We start from the raw sequence: 23,535 nt of genomic DNA on the forward strand, positions 1-23,535 counted from the left end.
ATGTATAAAGAATTGACGGCATACTTAAAAAAAATGGGTAGGAATTTGACGGATAGCGAAATTCAATCTATTTTCATATGGAACATCGTTTACAGATAATGATTTCCGTGACGTTGTTAATGAGAAACAGCCCGAAAATCTATTTATATATCTACAGGAGTATCATTCGTATGACGAATTGTTAGAAAAGTTGGATTTGTTTCAGAGTTATAGGAATAGGGCTACAGAATTAGTAGACGATTGGAACTTTGAACTCGGAAAGTATAGGGAACATCACCATTATCATTTATTTGAAATAATTAATCATCTTTAATTGTTATAGTATTGATCAGATTGATATGAAGAAACACATATGCGATCTGGCCAAAAGCTATATGGATCAGATTATCGATCACACTGTTATGAAGCAACTTAGCAATGACGAAAAGTAAGGTTTATTTTTTCATTTATTCTTATTTATCATGATATAACTAGTTAATAACTATAAATGTTTTGTTCTCTTGCATATCACACGTGAATACACACTTACACACACACACACATATATATATATATATATACATGTATTAGGCCTTCATTAGCTTGGTAAGTTTATGATTTGATTACTGTTTATTGCAAAACTTTTAGCTGTAATAATAAATAATAATTTCCTCAGGGTATGCTATAAATTCCATGAAATGGTTTCACGTACCGTATCTAAACCGAAAAATTCTGAAGAGTTTTTAGCACTTGGTGATTACATGCTTTATGCTAGTACTACGTTTATGAAAGAGATGATCGATACAGTGAAAGATTTAACGGTAGTTGCGTGCAACATATCTCAGTACGCGGTGCTGCCTAAAGAATTTTGGGAAACGCACGCATCCGCTATAAAATGGATACAAAATATATCACCCGTGTTTTTTAAATATTCTACTATATACGAGGCTGGGAAATCTAATGCAGAAGAGACTCTAGCTAAAGTGATCAGTGTGTTAAATTATGATTTGGACGCGTTTGCACCAAGCCTTACGTTTTTGGATCGTATCGATGACGTCAACAAACTCTATGAATATAAATTGGTAATATCCAACACATTCTTTTCAACGGTAAAAGTGTTGTTGTTAATATACATTTTTATAGTTCGTTAATACGTTGCGAAGAAAAATCGAAAAATTTGACGATACGGTGGCTTGGATTAACAGAGAAGAAGAGTTATTTAACAAACCAATTAGCACATTTCCGGAACTTGATGAAATAAAGGTATGCTAATAAATATAAATATAATTATAATATTATATAGTATTTAAGTGTTAAATATATGATTTGTTTTTGTCAGATGACTACTTTCAATTATTTACTATTAATTAATTAATAATGTAAATATATTCACATTGTAATTATATATATAATCTATAGAAATAATATTATTAATACTTTTGAAATGTAATGTTTTGATATCCAGCAGATATTATGATTTTTCTTTAAATTTACATTATTTTATTTTTATAAGTATTAAAATTCGAAAATTAATAAATTCGTCGATTAGTAATTCAATGTTTATTTTTTTGTTTGTCATTTGTGTTTATTGAAGACACAATATTGTGTGTTTAAAAAATATATTTTTTTTCTAGGATTTCACGAGGCCATTTGTTGATCTAATTACATTTTCCTATCGTTGGTTTTTAAAGAAAAATGTATGGATGCGTGGTGATTTTGATACTCTCAGTTTATCGGAAATAGAAAAAACAGTCAATGAATTTTACAAGTAACCAAATTAAGAATATTAAATACACTGAATGCAATATTTATTATTTTTTATTAGTGACTTGTTTCTAAAATTTTAGTGAAGCATCTAAAATGCAAGAATTATTGAGAGTTAAATGTAAAGAAATGTTATCACAAAATTACAGTAAAAGGTATGAAGGTATAATTGATGATGCTGACATGAACCTTTGGCCAGCACCTTTAAAGATAGCTGAACAAACAATAAATAGCATGGTGGAGTTTAGGGTTCGTATACTGTGTATTAGCATATCTGGAATATTACTGTTTTGATTTGTATTTATGTATGTAATGGTCAATAGGTCAAAGAGTATAAACGATATTAAATAATCGGTTTCATTTAATTGAATGTTATACTATCCGTGGCTCAAATATAAAAGTCTAAATAAATAACAATAGACCAATATCGATGATGGGTTATTTTGCAAAACCGTAAGAAAAAATTATTAAAAATAGACTAATATAGGACTTCCCGAGGGAATCAATTTACTTTCAGAAAATCAATTTGGTTTTAGATCAGGTTTTAGTTCAAAAGACGGGCATATAACGCAACTAAGTTCATAAGTAATAAAACCTAATGTAACCTACGCTAGTCTAATAAAAATTTTACCAGCTTTTGGAATAACTAACAAAAGTTTGCTGTGGTTTACCAGTTAGTAGTTACATTGAGAATATAATACAATTGCTTAATATTAATGGTATATTAAAGGTGAAAAAAAAGTATTTTCTTATTGTGTAGTGATGTGTACCAAAGGGAAGTGTAATTGGAACAATTTTTTCATATTGAATAGGAAAAATTTTGTTAGTACTTAAATAGACAATCAAATTCGTCACATGTGTGGTTAATACACGACAAAACATGGGAATTCGTTCATATTAAAGCTCTGAATGAATTAAAAAAAGTTGTACGTTTACTGTCATACCTTTAAGAAATTACCACTTAATATTAATAAAACTTTTTAAATGATTTTTACTATAAACAGCATGGATATTATTTTAAATGAATTAATGAATTCAATTATTTAATTCACATGTGACATATATAAATAATTTAAGATATATAAAATTTTATTTTATAGAGTATTTTTGATAAACATTTGAGATGGGATGTATATGTTACCTATTTAATAAAGCGCCTATGCATATCGGTAGAACAATTTTATAAATTATAATCAGTTCTGCTAAAATATTTCACAAATAATTTTATACCTATATGTTTTTTTATCGGGTAATGTTCTAATATGGTATTATTAGTGTTATAGGATTCGGAGAGGCATAACTGAAAATGCTTTTAAACTACTTCGGCTATAACAAAATAAAGTAAAATAATTATAATTTGTTTTAGTAAAAATAGCTTAGTTGAGTTTAATTTAGTCAATTATAATGAATTAAGAATTTTACTAGTTAATTTACTTTATAAAAAATTTGATATGGGTTGTAAAAATATGTTTAATTCAATATATTAGAATCTAAAAAAAAAGGGAAGGGCATATAATGCTTTTGTTATCTATGCTAACATTTTATTTGGTCAAAGATTTCTAGACTATCTAAGCTTTACGTAAAATGAATAAAAAAAATAAGTATACGTATATATATATATATATAAGGGTATAACATCAAAATATAGGAAAAAATATTTATTAATAATTAATTGGTTGTGTATAAATATGAAAATGTTTAAAAAATAATAATATTAATGATAAATTTGTTTTGAATAAATAATTTAAATCATAGATGTTTATATATGTAAATAATTTATTCTAATATTTTTCATATTAAATGAACAATAGTAAAAAAGTATTTGACGGTGGGTTTAGGTTTCCCCCACAAAAAAAAAATAACGAATATTAATAAAGCCCTACAAGCAATACTCAAATGATATAAATATATTTATGTTTACGTACTATTGTTTTTATAATTTTTAGATTATTCTATTGAATAACTGAGAATTGTTCATATTTGTGTCAATTATTTTTTTGAAAGTTTAAAAAAAGTATTTTTATTTTATGTAAGTAGTAAGTACATTAAAAATAATATCAAACAATGTATTTTAAAACAAATTACCTGTTATTTAAAGAAAATCATCATGAAAACATTACTCTCAATTAATATTTTGTTATTTATTAAACGATAGTAATGAAATTCAAGAAAAAAAGTTTTTTGTATACCTAAATCAAAGAAACCGTGATTTTGCTTACTTATGAAGTCATAGTTTAACAAAATCGGAAAAGAAAAAACTGATAACTTTGTGATAATTATCTCATTTGTGTGCACTTCTCTAATGAATTTGTTGAAAATAAAAAATAAAATATTTCATTTTGTAAAAGTTCCTTTAATTACGTTTGGTATTGTATTAATTTAGAGATCTAACTAAAATATCGTACATAACAACTAACAAGGGATATTTATTTAAATACACTTTTGGGGGATAAATATAATTATTTCACTCGTTGAAACTATAAAAATAAATTTTTACTTTGCAAGCATACAATTTGTTTCTGTATTTATGTAGTTACGTTAAAAAAATGTATAGGAAGTAAAAATTGTTTAAATATTAAGCAGATTAAAATAAGCAATTTATATTATTGAATACATTTAATTAAATTAATTACGATTTAAGATTTTACTGTTGCCACAGTCCGTTATAAAAATAAAAATACATAACATAATAATATGTTTGTCGTTTCTTAATAATCGTAATTTACAAACGTATCGTTTGTATTGTTCCTTAAAACGTGTGTTTACTGTATGTATTCATAGAAATAATAGATATTGATGGTCTGTATTTTACTTATTTTATTCTATAGTAAAATTCGATTAACAGGAGGTTTATCTATTGAATTATTCGAACTTAATGTCTTCTTAGTCAATTTTTTTTTTTTGAGATGCAAACAACTTAATTAAATTGATGGACCTTTAAATTCAGTTCATTATTTGTTTCATATTGAAGTCGAGTATACGGAAAAATCGAATTATAGTATTTAATGATTTTTGTATTATATTTATTAATATTTCACGGAAAATAACAAATAGATGTTAATAAATAAATTGTTGTTTAAATGTTGCTCATTTGCGTGTTTATTTATTCTAGAATTATATGCCAATCATTGGAATTATGTGCAATCCCGCTTTAACTGAAAGACATTGGATAGAAATGTCTGAGATATCGGGATTTAACTTGACTCCAAATGCAGGCACGACACTGTCAAAAATCATTGATTTGAATTTAGAACAACTACTACCTCAGTGAGTACACATTAATATTTAATTATCAAGTTTAATTTATAAAAATACAAACAGTTATTAGATATTATTATTATACACAATATTTAGTGGTGTGAAAGTTATATTCTTTTGATAACCAGTTGGTTAAAAACATTAACATAACCATTAACCCAGCACTTAAACGGTTAACGCACAACAATAATTGTTATGTTGTCCTCTTATACGGCTCTAAGACATACATTGAATTGAATAGTCTATAATATAGACTCTATATAATATTATTGTCTAGTTATATGAACTAATAAAAATGTTTTTAATCGGTTTGTTCAATTTTTTTTCCGAGGATAGATAAACTGCTCACTATGTTTGATATATATTTGAATATTATATATGTGTATATTTTCTTTTTTCTTAAAATATTTTACTCGTAACTGTGTATTAAAATGACAGATGTGTTTATAACTAATGGAATAATTTGAGATGGGTGAATGGTAAACTTTGTCGATTTGACGAGTCTGACTTTGGTTCAGCATTCAGAAAAGAGGCGAATAATTTTCTTCAAATTTCTAAATAATTTACTAATAATTTAATTTTTCTTTTACTGATGTTAAATGTTTGAATTTAACTAAATTTTACTTTTGAATCGAGGATTAATATTTACTGAAAAATTCTATACAATCAAGTTTTCTGTTCATTATTATATAGCATAAGTTTAATCAAAGTACATATCGTTATTTTAAATGAAATATCTCTACCAATTTTAATAGTATTTTTCGTAAAGTACTGTTAAGTTAATTATTGTTATAATTTATATTATGAAGTTTACATAAGTGTTATTAAAATTATTCAGTTGTTCATTCTTTATTAATAATTAAATTACACGTATATAAAAATATATTAAATACTATAATTAAATCATTTTTCTGAACGCTTCGTGAACATCAAACAATGCGAAAACTCGTTAAGAGTTGTGTTATTGTTTGCCATTCAAAGGATTCGATAGACTTTTGTGTTGATCCTGTTTGAGTTGTATATTAACTGTATTTGTTTTATCTTAAAAACCTAATAAAATTAAAAGAGCTAATAAAACAAAGATAGTTTGAAAACTTGTAAAAAAAAATTTACAACTGGACTTCGTCAACAATTTAATATACTTTGTTGTCAGTATTCAATTTGTCAAATACGTTAATATTATAATAAATCTGAATTTTAGTATATTATATAAGTTATTAGTACATGTAGTTTCTAAATAATTTCTATAGGTTTGAAGTCATTAGTATTGGCGCTACTAAAGAAGAGCAATTAAGAAGATCGTTAGAAAAAATGCAAGAAGATTGGAAATCTATTGAATTATGTACCAGTCCGTACAAGTATGTTTTCTTAAAATCAGAAAACACTAAGGATTTTTAAAATAATTTTAGCAATTGATTTTTTTTTTATTTTAAAAGGGATACAAAAATAAATATAGTGTCTGGGTTAGATAGTATACAAGCATTACTCGATGAGCATTTCATTAGGACCATATCGATTCGCGGTTCGGCATTTGTAAAGCCTATCGAAAGTGAGGTGAAAGAGTGGTTTGATAAGATTAACCGAATGAATATGACACTTGAAGAGTGGGCAAGAGTACAGATGCGGTGGTTATACCTCATGCCAATATTTAGTTCCAAGGACATAGTTGATCAAATGCCTGAAGAAGGATCTTTGTTTAATGTAATATTTTTATTTAGTGATCGAGTTCACTATTTAAGTTTATATAAACTTAATTTTTAGGAGATTAATGTGATTATAAACGGATTACTAAGTATGATCAGTTCTTATCCATTAGCTATTACTTGTGTTGGTCAAGAAGGTGTTCTAGAATCGTTGATTAAATGTACCAAAATGGCTGAATTTATTAATTTAGGAGTTAATAATTATTTGGAGAAGAAACGTTTATTTTTTCCCAGGTAAAACAAAAATTTATTTATAAAATATTATGTTTTATGTTTATTCAATTAATAATTATAATATTCAATTGGAATTCAGATTTTTCTTCCTTTCAAATAATGAAATGTTAGAAGTTTTATCAGAAACAAGAGATCCCAAAAGAGTTCAACCTCATCTAAAAAAATGTTTCGAAGGAATTTCTAAGCTTGAGTTTAATGATAATTTAGATATTTTGAAATTTTTAAGTAGCGAGGGTGAAGAAATTGCACTTAGTCAATATATTTCAACTGTTGAAGCCAGGGGAAGTGTAGAAAAATGGTTATTTCAGGTATTTTTTTATTAAACATAAATATAATATTTTCTTTATTGGTCAATATTTGGTATTTAATTTGTTGTTATTATTTAATATAGTTAGAAAAACAAATGGTAATATCTCTAAGAAATTTAATTGAAAACGCTTATAATGAATATCCGACTATAGAACGAACAACATGGGTACAAAAATGGCCAGGCCAATGTGTTGTATGTGTCAGTCAAATGTTTTGGACAGCTGAAGTACACGAAATATTTATTGCACAAAAACTTGGGCAAATGCGAAATTACCATACATTTTTGAATGTAATTTTTTGAAATTTGTATTTATCAAAGGATATTTTATTTTCATTAAATATTGTTATAGAAACAATTAAATGATATTGTAAATTTAGTACGTGGTAAAACGAACAAACAAAGAAGAATAACTTTAAGTACCTTAATAACATTAGATGTTCATTGTAGAGATGTTGTCGATGAGTTGGCCAACAATAACGTCCGTCACAATATGGATTTTAAATGGCTTAGCCAGTTAAGGTGATATTTAATCATTTTCTTTTATTTAGGTCTATAAATTTGTATGGTTTTAACAATAACTTTGTTTAGATATTATTGGGAAGCTGATGCCTTGGCACGCATTACCAATGCAACTATAAATTATGCATATGAATATTTAGGAAATAAGTCTAGACTTGTTATTACTCCTTTGACAGAAAGGTGTTATCGTACCCTGATCAGTGCTTATCATTTACACCTGTTTGGTGCTCCTGAGGGGCCAGCTGGTACTGGTAAAACAGAAACCACAAAAGATTTAGCAAGGGCTTTGGCTTTCAAATGTGTTGTATTTAATTGCTCCGAGAGCTTAAATTACCTGGCAATGAGAAAAGTATTTCTATAGTTATATTTGAAAGTTTTTTTACATTCCTTAACAATAATCAAATTTATTTATGTAGCAACTTGATTTTTTAGTTTTTCAAAGGGTTAGCTTCATGTGGAGCTTGGGTTTGTTTTGAAGAATTCAATCGTATTGACATTGAAGTATTGTCAGTAGTTGCGCAACAGATTTTAGGTATAGTTCAAGCAGTGAGAACAAACGTTGAAACATTTTTTTTTGAAGGTACTGAACTCAAATTGAACTCAAGGTGTTATGTTTGTATTACTATGAACCCAGGATATGCTGGGAGATTTGATCTTCCCGACAATTTGAAGGTTTGTAAATAAGAAAACGTAAGCAAAATAAGAAATTAAAATTAGTATTATTTATTTACAGGTTTTATTTAGAACTGTAGCTATGATGGTACCGGATTACGCAATGATTGGAGAAATTTCATTATATTCCTACGGATTTGTGAATGCAAGAGAGTTATCTATTAAAATTGTTACTACATATAAATTGTGCTCAGAACAACTATCACTTCAGCCACATTATGATTATGGTATAGATTTAGAAAAATCATATTGTACGAAATGTAAATTACATATTGTGCTTAATAATTTTTAGGTATGCGAGCTATTAAAGCTGTACTTATTGCAGTAGGAAATTTAAAGATGAAGTATCCGGAAAATAACGATTCAGAACTTTTGCTTAAATCTATTTTGGAAGTGAATTTGCCAAAATTTTTAGAAAAAGACGTACCTTTATTCAATGGTATAATTTCTGATTTATTTTCTGATGTCAAATTACCAAATACTTATCATGAAAATTTGATTTCTACTGCCAAAATAGTATGTAAATATTAAGACTAGGGTCATTGCAGTATTGTATGTTATGATTTGTTTAGGTATGTGAGAAAATGAATTTACAACCAATTGACACTTTTATGGAAAAACTCATTCAAACCTATGAAATGATGGTTGTTAGGCACGGCTTTATGTTGGTAGGTAAACCCTTCGGAGGAAAGACTTCATTACTTAATTTACTCGCAGAAACTTTAAATTTACAAAATAAACTGGACCAAGGAGAAGAAAAGGTTGAATACGAAACAGTAAATCCTAAAGCATTGACTATTAATCAACTTTACGGATATTTTGATGATGTTTTACATGAATGGTCTAACGGCGTTGTAGCTAACAAGTTTAGGTATGTATTTGTTTTTAAATTTGTATGTATACTTTTATGTTTTAGGTGTTCAAAGTTCAAACATATAATATATATATATTTGATTTATAGAAAATATTCAATGTCGGAGACTTCAGACAGGAAATGGTTGATATTTGATGGTCCGATTGATGCTGTTTGGGTAGAAAATCTGAACACTGTACTAGATGACAACAAAAAACTGTGTTTAAGTTCTGGTGAAGTAATTTGTATGCCAAATAATATGTCTATGATATTTGAAGTTATGGACCTTACTCAGGTAAGGCTCACTTGAGTCCACTTATTCATGATATTTGTAAAATTAAATGCGTATTTCAAGGCTTCTCCTGCTACTGTGTCTCGTTGTGGCATGATTTATTTAGACCCCATAGATTTGGGGTGGAGACCGTTAATAGAAAGTTGGATAAAAACTTGTCCAGAATTTTGGTCCTTGAATCAAAATGGAATAGATATAATGTGTTTATTTGACTGGATAACTCCCCCTTGTTTATGCTTTGTACGGCATAGTTGTGTTCAACTGACTAATGCTGGAGAAATAAATATTGTTTTGTAAGTTAATGTTCAATTAAATTTGTTTTGATATCTACTTATTTCTCGGTATCTTTTTAGAAACGTTTTAAATATATTGGAGATGCAGTTAAAAAGTTCACATACCGATAATCCAGGTTTCAACGAACATTTTACAAATTATTTACAAGGATCTTTTGTTTATGCTTCTATTTGGGGTTTCGGTGGAACACTAGATTCAAATTCACGATCAGCTTTTGATCGTTATTTTAAAGAACTATGGAAGGGCGATATTCCTGGTTTGGAACCACCAGAAGCTTTAAGTTCATTAGATATTACGATACCCTACGATGGAATGTTATATGACTATGTATATAGTTGCACATCTCGAGGATTTTGGAAGAATTTGTCAGAAGTTGTGAAAAATAATAAAATTGAAGAAATTAGTATTATCGAACAAACTTTAGTTCATACAATGGACACTGCTAGGTAATGTTTTTAATAAAAATACTTCATATTATATTTAAAATATTTTTCTATTTTTAGGTTTATGCATTTAGTTGACATGTTTATCTCTCATCGTAAACCATTATTACTTTTTGGTCCCTCGGGAACTGGCAAAAGTTTTTACATAAAAAATTATATGATGAATAAATTATCGTTGGACAAATACGTTCCATCTTTTGTTACATTTACAACTCAGACATCAGCTAATTTTACACAAGAAATTATATTATCTAAGCTCATAAAGCGTAAACGTGGTGTATATGGACCACCATCCGGAAAGGTTTGTGTTATATTTGTTGATGATATGAATATGCCAGTAAAAGAAAAATATGGAGCACAACCTCCTATTGAATTGTTGAGACAATTTTTTGACCATGGGTATTGGCATGACTTACAAGATACTACTAAAGTTTATTTGAAAGATATTCTCTTGTTGTCTGCTATTGGGCCAACTAGTGGAAGTAAACAAGATGAGTATAATATGAGGTTTTTACGTCATTTCGGGTTGTTCGCTATTAATTCATTTGACGATGAAAGTATTACAAATATATACTCTACTTTACTTCAAATTGGATTAAAAGTAAATTATTAATTAAAGTTTATTTATTTTTAAATTAAATCTCCATTTTATTTTAGAAAAAAGGTTTTACATTAGAAGTAGTACCGATTATCGATAGTATAATAAAATCAACAATTAATGTATACAGATCAGCTATTAATAATTTAGCTCCAACTCCTGCTAAATCACATTATTTATTTAATATAAGAGATATTTCAAAAGTGACAAATGGAATACTTCTGTTCCGCAAAGAAAGCTTTAGTAATCGAAAAGTTTTCGTGAGGTAAATTTTATTGAAATGTAAATATTTAGAAAAATTATAAATTATAATTTTTTTTTATAGACTGTGGGTTCATGAAGTAATGAGAGTATTCTACGATCGCCTTATAGACGATAATGATAGATGTTGGTTATTCAATAAAATTCGTGTTTGTGTTAATACAAATTTCCAAGAAATGTTTGATGTAGTATTTAATAATTTATCAGATTCATCTGTACGTCATTGAAAATATAAATTAAGTATCTTGCGAAAATAATGGTACTCATTTTAATTTTTATTATTAGCCAATTGTTTGCCAAGATATGTCGAATCTCTTATTTACCAATATTATGGATTTTGAAGTATCGGAAAACAAAAAATATGAAGAACCTTTTTCATTATCAAATTTTGAAGAAAAAGCTCAAATTGTGATGGATGAATATGATAAGACACACGATTCAAAATTGAATATAGTTTTGTTTAAGTAAGTTGATTTGATTTGATTTTTTTTTATAAATACTTGTATTAAATATCTACATGTTTTATTTTTATAAATTGCATAGATACGCATGTGAACATCTTTCAAGGATTTGTAGAATCTTAACGATACCCGGTGGATGTGCATTATTAGTTGGAGTAGGTGGATCTGGTCGACAATCTTTGACCCGTTTAGCTGCAGCTATGTGCAATTTTAATGTTTTTCAACCCGATATTACTAAGAGCTATGGTTTAACTGAATGGAGGGATAATTTGAAAACGATATTAATTGAATCTGGTGGTGAAAATCGTCCAACTGTGTTCTTGTTTGCTGAAAGGCAAATTAAAGAAGAATATTTTTTGCAAGATATTGATGTTTTATTAAATTCTGGAGAATTACCAAATTTATTTACTTTGGATGAACAACAAAGTATATTAGAGGTATAACTATTACTGCGCCGAGACATAATAAAATTTTCAATTTTAATTTATACAATTTGCTGTAGATGGTTAGATTAGCTGCTCAAGGAGGAAATAGAAATTTGGATATTGCACCATTGGTTGTTTTTAATTATTTTATAAACCGCTGTAAACAAAATTTGCATATATGCTTGTGCTTTAGTCCAATCGGCTCAAGTTTGAGAAATTATCTCAGACTTTATCCGTCTTTGGTTAGTTGTTGTACAATTGATTGGTTCAATGACTGGCCAGATGATGCATTACAAATGGTTGCATATAAGTATTTAATAGATGTGAATCTTGCTGAAAAAATTAAAAATTCTGCTGTTACCGTTTGTCAACGTTTTCACGTCGATGCTAGGTAAAAATGTGTACATTTTATCCACTATTGTAATTAAAAAGGTACTTATTACTATTTTACAGAAGATTGTCTTTGGAGTTCTATTCTGCAACACGGCGTCGTACTTATGTTACATCAGCATCGTATTTGGATTTAATCAAAGCGTATACGGACTGTACTAATCGTAAGCAAAAAGAAATTATGGAAGCAAAAATGCGATATGTTGGTGGTTTACAGGAACTTGAATATGCCACTTTGCAAGTTAGCCAGATGAAAGAAGATTTGTTTAAACTTCAACCTCAGCTTCAACAAGCTCAAAAAGATACAGAAGAAATGATGGTTATGATTTCTCGGGAGACAGTTGAAGTTGAAAAAGCAACCACTAGAGTTCAAGAAGACGAAAAAGTAGCAAATGTTCAAGCCGAAGCGGCTAATGAATTAAAAACAGAATGTGAAGCTGATCTTGCATTAGCTATACCGGTTTTAGAAGGTATATTATGTTTTAATACTAAATTGTAATATAAGTGTGATAAAATGGAGTAAGTGATTAAAATAAATAAAATATAAATATTATAAATAAATATATATTAATTTTATTTTAAATTATAAAAAGTATGCTCATAGTATAAAGACTGGGTACCACGCTCAACCTTTTAATGAAAGTCAATTTTTAGTATTATATTTTTACTATCATTTATTAAATTCAAATTTGTTCAAGTTTGAATTTAATAATGAAACTAACTATGTATATAGAATAAGATTTTACGTTTTGAAATTAATTGATTTTCAACAGTTGAACATTTATTTAGTTTGAAATGTTTGAATTTTATGATGGTTTATAGATGCAATTGATGCTTTAAATACTTTAAAACCAACTGACATAACATTAGTTAAGTCTATGAAAAATCCACCTGAAATGGTGAAGACTGTAATGGCAGCAGTATGTGTGATGAAAGGCGTTTCACCAGATAAAATTCCCGATCCAAATAAACCAGGTCAAAAGGTAATATTTAATTATATTTCTCTGTCATTTACCATAAATATACACATACTTTTAGTTAATTTAGAAAAATGTGTTTGTCAGATACTTGATTATTGGGGTCCTAGTAAACGCATTTTGGGTGACATCAATTTTCTGCAAAGATTAAAGGAATACGATAAAGATAATATACCTTCTCAAATTATGGCTATTATACGAAAAACATATCTTCCGGATCCTAATTTTAAACCACCAATTGTTGCTAAAGCGTCTAGTGCTGCAGAAGGTTTGTGTAAATGGATTATCGCATTGGATATGTATGATAAAGTGATCAAAGTTGTTGCACCGAAAAAAGAAAAACTTGAAATAGCTAATGCTGAATATGAAGCAACTATGGCGATTTTGGAAGAAAAACGAAATGAAGTGAAACAGTTGCAAGAAAGATTAGATTCTCTTAAAGATAGATTGCAAGAGACTGTGTTGAATAAAGAGAAATTACTAGCGGAAGTTGCTTTATGTGAAAGCAAGTTAATTAAAGCAGAGAAACTTATAGGTCAGTGTGCAACTCAAAAAATTGTTTACAATTAAACGTGTATTTATATATTAATAAGCTTAATAAAAAATTGTTTAGGAAGTCTAGGTGGTGAGAAACATCGTTGGGCTTTACGAGCGGAAGAACTTCAGACCAATTATGATTGCATACCTGGAGATATTCTTATATCTTGTGGAATAATCGCTTATTTGGCTCCATTTACATCATATTTCAGGTTTTTTTAATTAGTAATACCTAGTTATAATGTCTAATTAACTAGTTATTTCTTTTTTCTTTTATAGATCTTTAATAATCAATGAATGGAAAATACTGTGCAACGATTTGAAAATTCCAAGTTCAGATAGTTATAGTTTAATTGAAGTCTTAGGCGTACCGACTAAAATCCAAAATTGGACTATTAATGGCTTACCATTAGATTCATTTTCGATCGATAATGCCATTATTATGGACGGTTCACAAAGATGGTCGTTACTGATAGACCCTCAAGGACAGGCACATAAATGGATTAAAACGTTGGAAAAAAATAACGACCTTATTATAATTAAGTTAACTGATCCAAATTATATGAAAAGTATCGAGGTTGGTATTGAAGTTGGGAAACCAGTATTAATCGAAAATGTACTAGAAGATTTAGATTTACCTCTAGACCCGATATTATTGAAGATGGCATATAAGCAAGGTAATTATATAAAATAGTTTATAATATTTTGCGAAAAAAAAAAAAAAACTATAATAATAATTGCAAACAAAAACTTACTTATTTATCACTGGGTGTTGAAACTTGTATCAGACAGTTCCGACGTTATAACGTATTTTCCAAAGGAACACGTGGATATAAACTACAAAATTAGATATGACTAGAGAAAGTTGTAGTTTATAGATAATAAATAAAAAATAGTTTTTCTAGTTGCTATTAAATGTTGCTAGACATTAATACATTATTTTAGTAACATCGGTAATAACAGTTATTAAAGATTTTTATATGAACCACTAATGAACTGTCTGATGCCAGGTGACTCGATCCAACAATAAAACACGCGTGTTCGAAAATTCGAAATAGTAGTATTTATAATACTATACATAATACAGCCACAAATCAGCGACGATGACTATAATTCGGTGTATGCAAGTCTTACAAGTTTGGAAATGATCATTATCGTGACTGCTTCGTGTAAAGCGATCGGTGGAAGGGAAAAATCGGGTCTCGTGTTTCCACTGACGTCAGTCGTGATGCACAGAACTGATGTGATATCTTTAAGAATAGTTGATTATTTTTTATATATATCATGCAATGTTTTGGATAGGCTATTATGGTAAACAATATGCAACGGATTTATTCAAACAAATATTAATACGAGATAGATAATAATGTGATGTATTTAGGAAATTTTAATATTTGATCGTAAAATAAGGATCATAATTTTGAATAAAATGTTAAATAATTCTAGAATTGTTAATAATATATTTAACATAGTATGGAGGTCGTGTCGACAATCAATCAGATATGTATTTACATATAATTTAAATATTTTTCATATTTCAGACAAGTCGATGTACATAGCACTTGGAAAAAATGTCATAGAGTTCAATCCGAAATTCCGATTGTATATCACATCGAAGCTTAGAAATCCACATTATTTACCAGAAATATTTAACAAAGTTACTGTTATAAATTTTGCATTGACTGTAGAAGGTCTTGAAGCCCAATTATTGGGAATCGTTGTCGCTAAAGAACGGTAAATATACTCGACAATAATATAGTATAATAAATGTTTATTTAAAAATGTAAAAACTTGTGTTAAATATATTTTTAGACCGGATCTGGAGTCGAAAAGACAACAACTAATTGTTGAGGGTGCTGAAAACATTAAAGCCTTGTTGGATGTCGAAAACAATATTCTGCAAATTCTTTCGGCACCTGGAAATATATTAGAAGATGAAAACGCAGTTGACGTTTTAGATAATTCCAAGGTAAACATTAATAAAATGAAAGTTATATTATTTGTTAGGTGTAATGATAATAGTTTTGCATTACATTATCTAGATATTAGCCAAAGAAATAACCCGAAAACAAGCGGCTTCAGTGGAAACTGTTGCAGTTCTTGATCAATTTCGTTTACAGTATAAACCAATTGCTGAACACTGTTCTATACTTTATTATTGTATTACCGATTTGCCAAATATTGATCCTATGTATCAATATTCATTATCTTGGTTTATAAATATTTTTATTATGACAATTGAAACAGCGTGAGTTAATTTACATTTTAGTATATTATATAATATTAAATAGGTACACACACATACACATTACATTAATTTCATAGATATATGTACCTTAAATATATATACAAAGATTAAGCCTTAAGATTCATTAATATTTTTGAAGAATAAATTATAAATTTTTTATTTAGAAATAAATCAAAAATTATTCGGATACGCCTAGAAGCTTTGAAAGAAACGTTTACTTATAATTTATATACTAATGTATGTCGGTCGTTATTTGAAAAGGATAAGATGTTGTTTTCTTTCATCATGTGTACTACCGTAATGCTGTGAGTGATAATTGTATTGTGTTTTTTGTAATTTTTAATGACCGTTATATGTCCATTGTTATAGCGCCGAAAAAAGAATTGACAAGCAAGAACTTATGTTTCTTCTGGCTGATGGTATTGATTTCAAAAACAATATTTCTAATCCTGCGTCGAATTGGCTTAATGATAGAAGTTGGAATGAAATATGTCGTTTGGATGAACTAAATGCGTACCACGGTACATCGTAACATAGATTTTAATACAAGGTTTTGATTTAATATAGTAATGTGTTTTATATATCAAATTATTTCAGGTATAAAAAATGATTTTATAAACAAAGTGGACGAGTGGAAAATATACTACGATTCAACTGATCAGAGAATTTTAAAATTTCCTAATCCCTGGTATGATAAATTAACCGATTTTCAACGAATTCTTGTCGTACGTGCAATTAGACCTGATAAAGTCATACCTGTTATAACCAAAGTTATTGAAGTAGAATTAGGACAAAAGTTCATTTATCCACCACCATTTGACATAAATAAATCATATGGTGATTCAATTTGTCTGAGTCCACTTATATTTATTTTATCACCCGGAGTAGATCCTATGGCGAGCTTGTTGCAGTTTGCTAACAAAATGGGTCAGATGGAAAGCCTACAAAGCGTTTCGTTAGGCCAGGGACAAGTGAATACAATATAAATACACTGATGATATAATAAATTTATTGTAAATATTTTAACATTAATTAAAGGGTCCTATAGCAGAATCGCTGATAAGAAACGCACAAAAAACTGGAGGTTGGGTATGTTTACAAAACTGTCATTTAGCTACTTCATGGATGGGGCGGTTGGAAGTGATTTGCGATTCATTTGATATTTCGAACGTGAATAGTGACTTTAGATTGTGGCTGACTAGCTATCCTTCAGTTAACGTAATTGAATAATAATATTGCTTATGGTACCTATATTATAATATTTTAAGAATAATTAATTTTAGTTCCCTGTTTCTGTGTTACAAAATGGTGTTAAAATGACTAACGAGCCTCCCACGGGAATACAAGCTAATATGCTTCGGAGCTATCAGTCGTACCCTGTAAAAGATAAAAACTTTTTTGAAGGATGTCCTGGTAAGGAACGAATATTTACTAAACTATTGTATGGAATTACGTTTTTCCATGCCATCGTTCAAGAACGAAAAAAATTTGGTCCTATTGGATGGAATATACCTTATGAATTTAATGAATCTGATTATCATATTTCCATACAACAACTTCAAGTACATACTTGTTTAAAAATATAGCTTACGAGTTACTAATTAAATTATTTTTAGATATATATTAATGAATTCGACGAAATACCATTTGATGCTATAACATATTTAACGGGAGAATGCAATTACGGCGGTAGAATAACTGACGATTGGGACAGGCGTACAATGAATACGATTTTGAACACATTTTGCTGTTCGCAAGTAGTCGAAAACCCATATTATTTATTTTGTGATATTGATCAGAAGTATGGCATCCCGTTTCGTTCCAACTACCATGATTTTATCAAACAAATTGAAGTATGCATATAAAAACGTTTTTGATGATAAATATGAGTCATAATTAAAAAAAAACTCAATATTTCTTCTAAAGGAAATATCAGTTGACCATAGTCCAGAAGTGTTTGGGTTGCACATTAACTCTGGAATCATCCGTGATCTACAGGCCACAGCACTACTGTTTAAATCATTCATAGCAATAATGGAGACTAGCGGTGGAACAGATGATTCAGATACAACGGAAAAGGCACTGGAAGCAACCGTATCCGATATACTTACAAAGCTCCCGAATAATTTTGACGTAGAAGCAGCAACAACAAAATACCCTGTTATGTACGCAGAATCTATGAACGTGGTCCTTATTCAAGAAATGGAACGTTTTAACGTACTATTGTCTGTGATTCGTAAAAGCTTACAAGACCTGATAAAAGCTATCAAAGGCGCTATTGTTATGACGCCCGAACTGGAAACTATAGCCTTATCGTTATCCGCGGGCAAATTCCCAGTATTTTGGTTGAAGTTTTCTTATCCAAGTCTTAAGTCTTTGGGAGGATATATAACTGATTTTATTGAACGACTTAATTTCTTACAAGTAAGCCTTGTTATATGTGTATCCTAATTGATTATAACAATATTATAATTATAGTTTAAAACAAATTATAATCACTTTAAAATTATAGTTATTAATTTCCTCGATTATTCCTAAAAAACACTAAATAGGTAATATAAAAATTTAGTTACTTTTATTTTAATATCAAGCATTTGTTTCCTGTCCACGTGGATTATTTTAAAGTACATTAAAAAAGTGTTTTAGTTTTGATAAATGTTAATTTAAAATATTCATAATATTTATTAATATTAATTTTAAATAACTTACTTAAAATATTGTTTGTTTGAATATCAATTTACTACGTATTAAATATTTTATTTTAGTGAAATACAAATATATAGTACGTAACAACTCCGATAATAAAACAAATTGTTAATTACTAAAAATGAAAAGAAAAATTATTTCTATAATAATATGTACAAACACAGTTCACTGTAATCATCTGTGCAAAAATAAATATAAATAATAAAATAAACAAATATTATAAAATACATAATAATAAGTATGTTATTATTACGTATACTAGTTGATTCTGCATGGTATTGCACATGCAAATTAAAATAATCTCAGTGGATTTATCCCGTCTTATATTCTGTTAAAAGTATGTAAATTACCAAATCAATTTTTAACATTTTCATTTGGATGATTTTATAAAATAAAATACAAGTTTAAAATTATATACAATTATAATAACTAATTTATTTTATCTAATCAACAATGGCAACCAACAATATTCGTTTTTCGTGAACCAACATGATTTTTTTCTCTTTGTAATACAAAATTTAAAAACACAAACAAACATTGCCTTTTATTAAAATAGATAAATATTTTGTGCACATTTTTTATAATTTACACAACTCATGTTTTGATTAATAAATATTTATATTTATTTGACTCTATATTAAATATAATATCTACAAATAACAAAATTAAAAATAGATAAAAATAATCATTTTAATACAATTTTCTTGTTGGCAGTTTTATTATATTAATATGAGTATTATTACAATTATTGGTGTTTTAAATAATTTAATGAAAACATTCTTTTGAAATAAACATTGATGACAGAAGAAAAGACAAAAGGCAAACTCTTAGACGTTTACAAGATATTAACTTTTCCAGATTAGCGTATTGTTCTAAAATAAATATATACCTAATATATAAATTGTAACTGACGGATAAGTAAAATGTTTTTAGATTAAAGTTAAACGTAGCCACGTAAGTAGGCAATGAGAGTTTAGTATTTTCTTTTATTTGTTAAATAGTATTGCCGGATACTTTTATTACCCATTATGTTCCTCTCGTATGCTTGAAACAAAAAACAGGTTTTTCATACGTGAATTAAATTTATATATATATATCTATATATATACATTATACAGATAAAAATATATTTATATATATTGTAATAAACAATAAATGTAAGCTACGTATCATTCATTTTACTACGCTGTCGAAATATATTATGTATTTATCAATACTTTGATACATTGAAGTATAAAACATTTGTTTTTTGTTATGTCGATAACACTAAAAAAAAAAAATTATATATATGTATTTTAGATTTGGTATGACCAAGGTAAACCCGATAAAGTCTGGTTCAGTGGACTATTTTTTACTCAAGCATTTCTTACCGGGGTGATGCAAAATTTTTCTCGACGTTATTCTATACCTATAGATCAATTGTCCTTTGATTTCCAAGTACAACACTCTGATACAGTCAACGAACTTAGAACGGACGGGGCGTATTGTTACGGTCTTTTTATAGATGGAGCTCGTTGGGATATGTCTAAGTACGTTTTTATCAAATCAAATATGCTACGTGATGCAGGACAATCGAATTACATTCGTATTGATAGATTAAGTAGTTTTAGATATTATTAATTATTATATCATTAAAATTATAATACAGTATGATAATATTTAAATGAAATTTGTAGGATGGTACTGGAAGAACAATTGCCAAAAGTATTAACGGATATGTTACCGTTAGTATGGTTCATACCTACAAGGAAAGATGAGTTGATCAAAGGAAATAGATATACATGCCCGGTGTATAAGACATCGGAAAGAAGGGGAATTTTGTCCACGACGGGGCATTCTTCTAATTATGTTTTACCGATATTTCTTGATACAAATCGAAAACCCTCTCATTGGATATACCGTGGAGTAGCACTACTATGTCAACTGAATGATTAAAATTGGCATTCTTGCAATAAAAGTAATGAATATTCATTGTATTTCTGTTACATATTTTATTAATTTAATATTTGTAATTTCAGCCTTAAAAATACAGTACTTATAATTATAATATTTTTTTTTAAATATAAAATAAATAATTTTTACAAAAAAATTGTCATTATAGCTTGTCAGAAGTTGTATTTAAATTTGCATTAATTCTTGTTCGTTCTTCATTTTCCATATTTTTAGCCGCGTCAATAACCCACGGATATATAATGTATACAAACTTTTCTGGGTCTCCAAGTCTTGGTGGTACAAGTCTCGCTACACTTTCTTTAGTCAGAGTCTGTTTTTCGATTTCAGGTTTGAGTAATTTTATAATTTTTTTTAATAGAAAATGAATTTGTTCTTCATTAGGCTCTTTTTTAAGTGGATTTTGGGGATACATGTGATTGTACCAGAGTTCAGAATCTTCGGTAGATCGTGGAGAGTTTAATGTTTCTTGATTGTACGTTGATTTTCTAAACTTCGAATCATCGGAATCAGTAATAAGTGGTACTTTTTTTTGAGCAGAGTTATATTGTTTTATTGGCATCACTGTTGGTTTAAATGAGCTTCTTTTTGTTTCTTCTGTTGTGATCGATAAGTAATTATTAATATTATCGTCTTTGTGTGTATTTGATTTTTTAGTTGCGGTTGGGATTTTTGGGCTTTGGTAACTATTTGAATACATATTTATATCAGACGTTAAATTATTTTGGATAGTCTTCATGAGTGACTCGGTGTTAAAAAAATCACGTGGTGCAATAATAATTTTCGATGTTGAAGTAGGTCTAGTTGAATCGTCATGGTGTCTAAGGGCATTTGAGTTCTGTGTAATACTATTTGTACACTTATTGGAATTCATTGTGATCGATGGGGTTTGTTCTGTTTTAGTTTCTTCTAATACTGAAGTTGTGATAATATTATTAATATTTAGTGGTTGAAAGATTGTGGGTAATAATGAAGTGTAGCGTAAACTTGTTGGTTGAATTTTATTATTTTTATCAGTAATATATTCTGCATATGGCGATTGAGTCGAAGAAAAATACTTGGGATGCGGCTGTGATGATGTTAATATGATAGCAGGATATGTTTTTGGGTATGACAATGTGGAAGTTTTTGAAGTAAAAATGGATATTGCTGACGGACGTCTTGGCGAACTATTTAAATTCATAATGTTATCCTGTCCATTAATATATTTTTTTAATTCCTGATCAGATGATGCATTATTTTTTTCTTTATCATTAAAGGGAATTGAGTGATAATGTGTAGGTGAAGTTATTTTGCAATCGTTATTTTCACATAATGGAGTTGAGAATAGAGTAGTCGTAGTTATCAACGGAGGCGTAGGAAATTTATTTACAAGTTTAGAGTCTTGTCTTGTTATGGCCATTTCTGTTGATATTTCTTCGATGTTAATTGTTGGCCCTTTTAAAATATCAGCCGTGAGTTGGTGGTTCGAATAATGATGAGCTTTTTGTGGTTTATTTTGTCGGCTCCTTTCTTCAGAGGTTAGTGTAATCTCCTGATTTTCGTCATCAGTAGTTGATGAAAATGTTTTAACCGTAGTTTCTAGTTGTTTTGTATTCGACAATAATGTCGACTCTTGTGTTGTGGAATGATTTGGTAAATTAATATGCTTTACTAGTTGATCGGAACTCAATGAAAGCTGTGAGGCCGACTTGCTATATATTTTTGATTTACTTGTTTTGTTCGATATATTCAACGATGAAATAGTAGAAGTTTGATATATTTCTGTTAAGTTAATTGTATTTAATGTCATGGATGTGTTATTAGACTCAATAGTAGTAGTCATCGGTTGTAGGTCTTGAATTTCGTAAGATTCACTCATTTGATTCTGATCTGCAGTTACTGTGCTTAGAAGATCATCTACAATAGTCTGGTCAAGTAGTTTTCGATCGCTTTTTGAATTTTGTTGTTCGTTTTTGTCAACTTTTTTTTGATAATTTTTTATCAGTTCTTCTGGGTTAAGTCCTTGCGGTGATGTGTGATCAATATAATCTTGACTTTGGTTTAATATTTGTTCCTGTGTATGTGATTCGTTGTCATATTTTTTGATCACTTCTTGGTTGCCCGGGGGAATGGAATTTAGCACATTTACCGTTTCTTTAACTTCATGGTCATTATTTATTAGCGTCGAGCTCATAATTCCTTGTACGTTTGTATACCCGATTGGGAATTGGGTATGTAAAGGTCCAAAAAAACGATGGTGGTATTCTTCTTTTTGATATGGTACTTGTCCAATGGGAATTAGATGAGTTGTTGCATCATAGAGTAATGGAATATAACTCGAGTAAATGGATGGTTGATAAAGTGGGTTGATGAGGAACGGATACATTGATAGGGCCGTGATATGTTCATGGTCTAGCATAGGCATTTTAAAAGTGCTCGTCCGACTCTTTTTTGCAATGCGCTGTATGTTTGTTGACCCAGTGGATGGCTGAATATTTTTGTTGTATTTTTCAATATATTTTTCTAACCAAGCCCGGAGTATCTTTTCTTCAAATTCTGAAAAATAAATTTAAATTTATTTAAGTAATATTTTTGATAACTATTATTGAAACTTCTATAAACGTGAATAACTTTATCAATATTAATAATATGGCAGTTAACGGATATTATATCAATGGC

General features: G+C 28.4%; 2 protein-coding genes across 2 annotated transcripts in view; one reads left to right on the forward strand and one right to left on the reverse strand.

Annotated features, from left to right (window-relative positions):
* Positions 1–23,535, forward strand: part of LOC113552047 (dynein heavy chain 7, axonemal-like) — a 25,425-nt gene continuing 1,890 nt past the window's right edge. The window contains exons 1-46 of the mRNA XM_026954715.1: positions 1–37; positions 96–261; positions 323–427; positions 571–585; positions 656–1,061; positions 1,123–1,242; positions 1,614–1,747; positions 1,827–1,992; positions 4,856–5,010; positions 6,252–6,359; positions 6,438–6,702; positions 6,763–6,938; positions 7,018–7,246; positions 7,330–7,536; positions 7,598–7,767; positions 7,837–8,116; positions 8,200–8,439; positions 8,501–8,666; positions 8,732–8,955; positions 9,012–9,310; positions 9,401–9,587; positions 9,648–9,877; positions 9,938–10,324; positions 10,382–10,922; positions 10,979–11,184; positions 11,245–11,395; positions 11,466–11,644; positions 11,724–12,078; positions 12,144–12,457; positions 12,520–12,926; positions 13,279–13,439; positions 13,521–13,968; positions 14,047–14,182; positions 14,250–14,647; positions 15,512–15,704; positions 15,783–15,939; positions 16,013–16,218; positions 16,383–16,523; positions 16,588–16,739; positions 16,816–17,189; positions 17,257–17,436; positions 17,502–17,780; positions 17,835–18,071; positions 18,145–18,642; positions 20,224–20,453; positions 20,601–20,881. Of these exons, the coding sequence (XP_026810516.1) occupies positions 1–37; positions 96–261; positions 323–427; positions 571–585; positions 656–1,061; positions 1,123–1,242; positions 1,614–1,747; positions 1,827–1,992; positions 4,856–5,010; positions 6,252–6,359; positions 6,438–6,702; positions 6,763–6,938; positions 7,018–7,246; positions 7,330–7,536; positions 7,598–7,767; positions 7,837–8,116; positions 8,200–8,439; positions 8,501–8,666; positions 8,732–8,955; positions 9,012–9,310; positions 9,401–9,587; positions 9,648–9,877; positions 9,938–10,324; positions 10,382–10,922; positions 10,979–11,184; positions 11,245–11,395; positions 11,466–11,644; positions 11,724–12,078; positions 12,144–12,457; positions 12,520–12,926; positions 13,279–13,439; positions 13,521–13,968; positions 14,047–14,182; positions 14,250–14,647; positions 15,512–15,704; positions 15,783–15,939; positions 16,013–16,218; positions 16,383–16,523; positions 16,588–16,739; positions 16,816–17,189; positions 17,257–17,436; positions 17,502–17,780; positions 17,835–18,071; positions 18,145–18,642; positions 20,224–20,453; positions 20,601–20,859 (10,674 nt within the window). The 3' untranslated portion in view covers positions 20,860–20,881. The remainder of the gene's footprint in view (positions 38–95; positions 262–322; positions 428–570; positions 586–655; positions 1,062–1,122; positions 1,243–1,613; positions 1,748–1,826; positions 1,993–4,855; positions 5,011–6,251; positions 6,360–6,437; positions 6,703–6,762; positions 6,939–7,017; positions 7,247–7,329; positions 7,537–7,597; positions 7,768–7,836; positions 8,117–8,199; positions 8,440–8,500; positions 8,667–8,731; positions 8,956–9,011; positions 9,311–9,400; positions 9,588–9,647; positions 9,878–9,937; positions 10,325–10,381; positions 10,923–10,978; positions 11,185–11,244; positions 11,396–11,465; positions 11,645–11,723; positions 12,079–12,143; positions 12,458–12,519; positions 12,927–13,278; positions 13,440–13,520; positions 13,969–14,046; positions 14,183–14,249; positions 14,648–15,511; positions 15,705–15,782; positions 15,940–16,012; positions 16,219–16,382; positions 16,524–16,587; positions 16,740–16,815; positions 17,190–17,256; positions 17,437–17,501; positions 17,781–17,834; positions 18,072–18,144; positions 18,643–20,223; positions 20,454–20,600; positions 20,882–23,535) is intronic.
* LOC113552057 overlaps positions 21,020–23,535 on the reverse strand; it is a 10,519-nt gene continuing 8,003 nt past the window's right edge. The window contains exon 2 of the mRNA XM_026954726.1: positions 21,020–23,412. Coding sequence (XP_026810527.1) covers positions 21,020–23,412 — 2,393 coding nt within the window. The remainder of the gene's footprint in view (positions 23,413–23,535) is intronic.

The sequence above is a fragment of the Rhopalosiphum maidis genome, chromosome 4 (genome assembly GCF_003676215.2).
Source record: "Rhopalosiphum maidis isolate BTI-1 chromosome 4, ASM367621v3, whole genome shotgun sequence".
NCBI lineage: Eukaryota > Metazoa > Arthropoda > Insecta > Hemiptera > Aphididae > Rhopalosiphum > Rhopalosiphum maidis.